The sequence below is a fragment of the Phaseolus vulgaris genome, chromosome 2, assembly GCF_000499845.2.
Source record: "Phaseolus vulgaris cultivar G19833 chromosome 2, P. vulgaris v2.0, whole genome shotgun sequence".
In the NCBI taxonomy this organism is placed as follows: Eukaryota; Viridiplantae; Streptophyta; class Magnoliopsida; order Fabales; family Fabaceae; genus Phaseolus; species Phaseolus vulgaris.
The window spans coordinates 28,149,624-28,157,566 of NC_023758.2; the positions used below are offsets into that span (position 1 = coordinate 28,149,624).

Below are 7,943 nucleotides of genomic sequence, written 5' to 3' on the forward strand. Positions count from 1 at the left end.
CTCTCTGTCCTTAATTCGCTTAAGGAACTACTTTTTTAAACTTAATTAAACATTTCACCGACAACTTTTAGTCAAAGTATCACGGATCTTTTTTAAGAGGTCTCATATTTTGGAAATGAAAAGTAAAAGGCTGGTAAACTTTTCTCTACTACTTGCAATTTTAAAAATAAAAATATGTTTGTTTGAAATCAAATTGAAATTTATTTTAATTTAATTTCAAAGCATTTTATATTTTAAAATAACATGAAAAATTTAGCTTAATTTTTTAAACACGCATTCATTATATTTAATAGTGACCTTCTTATTGTTCTATTATTATTACTATTGTTATAACTATCATCATCATTGTTATTATATAACTATTGCCACTTACACAAATATATTATTAAATTAATTTAACGTGATATAAATATTTCAAAGAGATTTCATATTAAAATTTTAAAAAATATATATTTTTTAAGAAGTGTAAACTCTTGTAAATTTCTCTTGATATAAGTGCATATATGTAATTATGTGAACCAGGGTAAAATGTAAATAAGACATGGTCTAAAATAACTCTTGATTTCTTTAAACTTAAAATGTCAAAGGTTACTTCATAGTATAAAAACGAACAAAAAGAAAATTAAACAATCACATCACTGTGAACAAGTGTGGATAAGTAACATATAAGTTGACAAAATGTAACTTTTAAAAATTAAACTTAAAAATAATTCAATTTTCTAATATGATTTAGCTCAATATTAACTTAGTTCAGTTAATTATTTTAACATACCAAGGTGTGACATTTGATCTTCATTTATATTCAATTTGATTCGAATGCCCCCATGTTCTATCAACATCTAATACTAAAAAAATAAGAAATCGGAAGTGAATAGTTGACTAAGAATATATTTCGACAAATTTCTTGATAAGAGTTATGGAAGAGAAAAATAATAAATGATATGTAACGGAAATTTTATAAATTAATTTACGTATAATTTAATTTTAATTTATGCAAAAAGCATTTTTTTTTACTTTCTAAAGCACATATCTCATCCAAACAAACAGTAAAGCCTAGTATATTATCACATAATCAAATAACTTACCCATTCAAAATGCTTTAAGAGTTGTTATTTATAATAATTCATATTTTTTTTCCTCATCCACCTCTAAAGAATATTAGAAAAGTCTAAAATTCGACAATTTAAATTTTTGAACAGTGGAATTCAAAAACATGTTTTGGAACTTTCAATTGTATGAATCCAAAATATCTAAAATCTAAAAGAAATTAGCCAAGAATTATTCTGGTCAAAGGAAATGGGCCAGAGATTGACCCATAACTGTCTAGCCCAGTTTAGTTGTAGATTCAACTATCTTTTTAGTATAATAATAGAAATTTCATTTTTAATCCAATCAAAATTTGCTATCCTGGTACATTATTAAAGAAGTAAATTTCCCATTTAACAACAACGCATTAAAGACACAATATAATAACATAAAAAAGAAAATTCATAAAAGAAATATCATATGAAAGAATATTCCCATGAAGTTCCTTAAAAATCACAAGTTTAATATTATTTGAAGATGTAATACTTTTTAAGTGTAATAATTTCCTAAGTGGTATTTTATTCAATAAATTACTAACTAGTATAATCAACGAGTGTATTTAATATGCAATATACTCTTTTATTTCTTCAATGTATTGTCTAATACATATGTTGATCACATGACTTAATACTCTTTTGTTTCTTCAAAATTCTTAACACTTAAAAAAAGTGTTATTAAACCATATTAATATGCATGTCAAACAACACATCAGTAATCTATTGCCACATTACCCAACTTTTTCAAAACATTTAATAGAAAAACTAATAGATATATCTATGCAACTAGGGTACCTAATAAATCTCAATCCCCTAATTAGAATATAAGAAACTAAAATAGAAAAGTTATAATAACTTATTAATTTTAAGTCTAACTCATTCAACTATTCAATTATGAAATCTCATTATTTTAGTGAATACACTCTTTCTTAATATTATATATTTATGAATGATTTAATATATTTATGAGTAATTTAATAATATCAATAAATTTGGACTAAGATAAATTTTAAATGACTCTGATATCATTAAGAATACTTAAGACTTAACTCAATCTTATAAAATTAACTCATAAAATAGAAGTTTTCACTTATTCATATATCATGAAATATTTTTATTTCTTGCATCTTTTGTATGTTTCCGATTCAAAATTTCTATCGTGTAGTTTTATTTCTCAGTACCACAACAATACTAACATGATTCAGTGTGCCAAAAACAAAACTAAAGAAAATCCATGGCTGTGTTACCTTTCCAAGGAAGACAACATCTTGCATTCAGCCCGGGAAATGAAACTGGTGATAATAATTATTAGCTTACCCAATTCCTGCAACTCCATAAATCATTTGTCGCTGCTGGATAGTGGATACGCATGATAAGGTGACATCACTGATAAGACTATTCAAGGTTGTTGTCCATTACTATTTCTGTTAGAGACGAAGACAAGGCCACTGTAAAACTTTAAAAGGCTACAGAACCAGAAGATACAACAATGATGTCATTCATCAACTGCTTCGAAGATTAATTAAAACACCAATGTTTTATGAGAAAAAAATTCCAATAGTAGAACTTAAGTTATAACTCCAAATAAACCAAAAATAATAGAGGACACTGGATCATATCACTTTCCTACAGTTGTCATCCACTACTTCCTCCTGTTTGTAACACCACTGCACAATATTGAAGGGTGTGTTAGCATTGCAAGATTGGCCATTCTATACAAACATGTTTAACCATTAGCCATTCTGTTTTCCATTTGTTCCATTACTGTGTTTTCCTACACAACATTGCCAACAAAAACAACTCTTGCAGCAGCAACTTGGTCTCGCATACTTGGGGTAGCAGCTAGGCAATGAACATTTTGTTACACCACAACATCTAGGCCATGAGCATTTTGTGCAGCAGAATGACCCCAAACAACTAGGGAATTTGAGGAAGCAGCAACCCTTAATGCAGCTAGGTCTCCAACAGCATTCAGGACAGTTGATGGACCAGGAAACATTCATGCAGTCGCTGCAGCAATTAGAACAATCAGGACACTTAACTCTACAACACGTCATTCTACAGCATGAACTACAGTTTGACTTTGATTCCTTCGCACTTTGCCTAATCTTCTTGAGGCGCTTCTCGGTTGTCATGTTCTCCATTTCTTGGATAAATTTGCATAGATGGCGGATGTAATCAGGGTAGAGCTCCAAGTTGCAGTGACCACCTCCTTTTATCCACAAGGGCTCGTATGACTCCCTTGCCATTTTCCAAAGTCCATTACCATGTAACCAGTTCACAACTTCATCTTCTGTACCCTGCAAAACAATGTACAAGATCAATCATGATTAAGCATCAAACCTAAGTAGAGGCAGCTTTGTTCAGATTTTGTTCAAGGAAAATGCAGAAATTGTTAATCAGACATGCATGCAAATACATATACATACTAAGGAACGAAAATAGAACACATTATATGGAATAATTTCTTAATCTATAATTTCCAAACCAGGTGTAGGGACATGGGACATGGAAAATTAATATGGTCAGAGAATAAAGTGCATTATCATGAATTCTGATGTTTAATGATAATTACTACAAAATGCATTAGAAAAAAAAAATTAAGAAAAAGTGTTTTCCATAAAACTAACACACTTTGTAATCCTGATATGCAATTACAGCTGAACTTTTAGTTTTGAAATACTAATTAACAGAGAGGCGACATATATATTAAGACAGGCATATATAATCTGGATCCAAGGGAGAAATTATCATCAAAACAGTTTAATTGCAGAAGAAGGTGATGGTCCATGATGAAGCATATTACAATTTGTTTAACAAACACATTAAATCAACAGGCCACTGAACCGAAGTTAATGTCAACCAAACATTAACTTAGATAAAGCATCAAGCAAATCTATCTGATTATGTAGTTGCTACTTTTTCATTTTTTAGACGTAACAATTTCAAATTATTTACTTTTAACAATTTACAATAGTCACATGACAGGTTTTCAACTGAAAAAGAATATCACTATGGAAGGGTAGCACTGATTCCAGTCCTTACTTCTTAATTTTCCTTTACATAAAGATGTACTAGAATTTCCGTATTAGCCACCTAACTAGGGAAAGAACTGAATTATGATGGCTGACATGCTTTATCGATATATAATGAGAAACTCAAAAGCTTGAGCATCATTGTGCAATAAGTGCTACGTTAACTACTTTCTATAAATGACAAAAGCAAATACATTGATGAAAAATAGTGCGTCTACACTCATCATATACTTACATGTATTACAAGTACAGGGCACTTGACCTTCTTTACTTTGTTGATGTTCTGCATGATTGGAAGAAAAAATTACAATTAGATCCAATTAACGAAATCTTCAAATGTGAGTCCTTTCCAATCTTGCTAAAGATTCATAACGAGGCTAGCTCCAAATAGTTTATCATTGTATTTTTGGTTGCTTTAATATTTTGGTCAGAATAGAAAGAACCATTATACATATGGTCATCAGTTTTCGTACATTATGTAGCCAAATGTGAAAAGTAGATAACTTCAGTGCCATGCTTCAATTTTTAATGAAATTGCCTATATTTTATCAAGTATTCTGGCCATGTATTCAAGCATAAACTACATATTTTTCTAATCAATAGCGTCGTATATGTTACCTTATAAATGTCAAAGCAAAATGTGAACTTCACATGGCAGAGCACCCGTAGGCCAGAAAGAATTCCACTGTGTAGAACCACACCTCTCAACCTTGGCAATTTAGATGCCAAGTGCAGTGTTGGTCCACTTCCAACCGATTGCCCATACAAGATCACATCTTCTTGGCTAACTCCATATTCGGTTTCAAGGCATTCATATATTGCTTCTATGTCAGCATATGTGCTGGACTCACTAGGCTGTACAATTTTAAAGAGCTGCTATTACATATCAATAATATGCCATTCATAGAATTTCTGGTAAAGAAAACTACCATTTGTTTACAACTACACACATGTCATCACACAAATTGGAAATTCGGTTTAGCATCAGAAGCAGTGCATTATATCCAAAAATACATCAGAGAGCAATAAAATCCTTCTCAAGCTTCAAGTCTACTAGAGTTTAATACTAGTGTTATTTTTAAGTCCTACATTAGTTAATAATGAGGTTGATAAATATAATATAAGAGAAAAAAAAAATCCATACACCTAATTCCTTAATATTTTTGAGTGAAGATTCACTTATGTTCTGTTACTTTAACTTGCTGTTACATGGGTCCCCCGCTTTTGGACTTCCCTGGATTCCAACAAGTGGTTTCTGAGTACTGAGTATTGGATGCAGTGGTTAGTGTGAGGTTTGGTTTGGGTCAATGTTTGTAGAACAGTGTTGTTGGTCACTACTTAAAAACCCGGTTACCCGGTTCGTACTTGAGGAAGCTTCTGCCAAAGACCAGCATACTAACGTGGTGAATAAAGAAATACCCCAACAGGTACAGTGTGCATGGATTTGTCCAGACACTGCTATTATGGTTCGTGTTGTCACACTTCAAAAGCAAGACATGATCAAGAAAATAATTGAAACATTAAAAAAAGAAAACACAATGAAACCGCAATCCTTTGGGTGCATTGCAGAGCGAAGAATAGAGAGGGAAATGTTGGATATAGCAGTACCCTTATCCCTTTCAACAAAACAGAATTGTTCTTCTCTTTGGGTTTATTTGTGTTGTCCACTCAATAAAACAAAACATCTAATGTTGTATTTGTCAAAGAATGGCCTACCTTGCCAGTAGATGCCCCATATCCAGAGTAGTCATATCTGCAAAACAAATATTGCATAAAACATCAATTTTCAACTTTAGTCTCGAAATGCTGTCCCCCTAAAATATTGAAGTAACATCATTTTCATCTTTCAAAAACTGTTTACAACAAGTAAGCACAATAATCTCCAATTTAGATGGTTCAAATGGTGAAGTCAATCGGTGAACTAAACTGATATGCATCTCCATGAAGATAGAAGACAGCATTTTAGAAGTGCAAGTAAGAGTTTTTATTTTTTTTAATTTAATTTTTGAAAGGGAAGAAAAATAACGTTGAGGGATAAAAAGGGTATAAACTGAGAGAGAAGTGTGAGTAAAGAGGAAGAAAACGGTAGGGTACGTCGCCATCCATGTAGAGGTAAAAACTGGAATACTTTATACAGAGGAGAAAGAAAATGAAATGGAAGACATAGAGAGATCAGCAAAAGATTACTGAGGAGTACCAAGAAGCAACCATAAATACAAGCTACTTTTCTTTTTCCCTTTTACTTTTACTTTTTCCAAATTTTGTTTGTTTGTTTGAAGAGGCCACGCTCATGTGCCCAAAACTCCAACTCCCTTCACTTTCCACATTGATTGAAAAGATGTAGGAAAAGGCATTGACATTGCCATTGCCATTGCCATGCCATATCTTACACACTCATTCACCACCAGATCTAAAAAACCGCGCACCACAACAACTCATCAAAATCTTAACCATGCACACATTCACCTAATCTCAGATCTACCCTATCAAACACAAACGAACCCCACCATCTCGCCCAATAAAATAGGAAATAAAAAATAAAAAACTTTAGAGGAAGAAAGAGAAAAAAAAAACATACGGAGAGAGAGGGAGTAAAATTAAAAAACAAAACCACGGAGATAATACAAAACAAGGGTCAGTGATAACGTGCGGTCTTTGAACTTCGTGAGGTTTAACGAAGTAAAATAAGAACAGACAAAGACAAAAACAAGAGCAAAAACAAAGAAGAAAAAAAGACGAAGGAGCTTAGGAAAAAATGATTTATCAGAAAACCACTAACCCCATGAGATTAACTCTAAGATTGACCTTGAGTTGCACGAAGAGATCATAGAGTTGACCCAAGTCAGCGGCATTGCCATGAGAATAGAGAAGGGTGAGACGAGCGTAGGGGTTTCTGAGATAAAAGGCGACAATCTTGTTTCCATGCTTGGTGTCGACGAGGAGAACGTCGAGGGAGGTGTCATCGGCGTGGGGGATTGGGGCCGCCGGGGAGACCACCGTGAGCTTGCCGTCGTCCCTCTTCTTGAGGTGGTAGGTGGGCGGAGAGGGCGGAAAGAAGGCGAATTTCGCGGCCAACTGAGACACCATGCACCCCATTCACCCCCCAGCAAGAGATGCAGAAACTCAAACTCATTTGATGCTCACACAGACTCTAACTGCATCTGGGGGCTCCCTTCTCACACACACTCTCTCTCACTCACACACGCAAACAAACAATACTTGTTGTTCTTTGAGTGAAGGAGAGGAAGGTTTTTGGTTAGTGCAAAGAATGATAAAAATGGAAGTTGAGGCCCACTAGAGAGAGAAGGGTGTTAAATGTTGATGCTGTGTCCTTGTGGGAGTTACTTACTTATTTACTTACTATGGTGTGTGATGAGTGAGTGAGTGAGTGAGTTGTGAGAGTGAGATGTGGATTGTAGTGGTGGCAAGGCAACACAGAGAAGAGAAGAAAATAGAAGAGAGAAAGAGTGAAAGAGAAATAAAGGACAGAGGACTTAATTTCAAAACTGAGTTCAAATTTATGTGCATGACTTAACTTCATACATAGTTGTCAGCTACACGCAGAAGCACCTCATGTTGTTTTTCTGCTAACTGACATTTTTTTATTGGAAAATGATGCTTTCTTTCTTCCCTGTCAAAAACAAAACGCCTTTTCCTTTTCTTTTTTTCTAGATATATACACCTTCATTTTATTTTCTACTAATTCTTGCAAGCAGTTGCAAAAGACTTTATTTAAATTTAGTTTTTACATAAAATAAATAAGTGTTTTTTTGTCCTAGTTATAAAAGAAGGCGTATTATTTTAATAATTTATTTACTGAACTTGT

The 7,943-nt window shown here is 33.0% G+C and overlaps 1 protein-coding gene across 2 annotated transcripts; it reads right to left on the bottom strand.

The window, feature by feature from the left end:
* Window positions 1-2,559: 2,559 nt before the first annotated feature.
* Window positions 2,560-7,724, bottom strand: LOC137811225 (uncharacterized). 2 transcript variants are annotated; one of them, XM_068612878.1, is made up of 5 exons: window positions 6,923-7,724; window positions 5,834-5,870; window positions 4,736-4,972; window positions 4,353-4,400; window positions 2,560-3,382 (listed from the first exon to the last, which is right to left on the bottom strand). In XM_068612878.1, the coding sequence occupies exons 1-5, from the start codon at window positions 7,078-7,080 to the stop codon at window positions 2,816-2,818; spliced, it is 1,047 nt and encodes a 348-aa protein (XP_068468979.1). In that variant the 5' UTR covers window positions 7,081-7,724; the 3' UTR covers window positions 2,560-2,815. The 2 variants fall into 2 exon arrangements, with proteins under 2 accessions (XP_068468979.1, XP_068468978.1); XM_068612877.1 differs by having other exon boundaries at window positions 6,897-7,690.
* Between the last annotated feature and the right edge of the window lie 219 nt (window positions 7,725-7,943).

Coding starts and splice junctions, on each gene's coding strand:
- LOC137811225 (XM_068612877.1), bottom strand. CDS start 7,213: ATGGGGTGCATGGTGTCTCAGTTGGCCGCGAAATTCGCCTTCTTTCCG. Junction 4,973..5,833: donor ATGGGGCATCTACTGGCAAG/GTAGGCCATTCT, acceptor AAAATTGTACAG/CCTAGTGAGTCCAGCACATA. Junction 3,383..4,352: donor GCCCTGTACTTGTAATACAT/GTAAGTATATGA, acceptor ATTGTTTTGCAG/GGTACAGAAGATGAAGTTGT.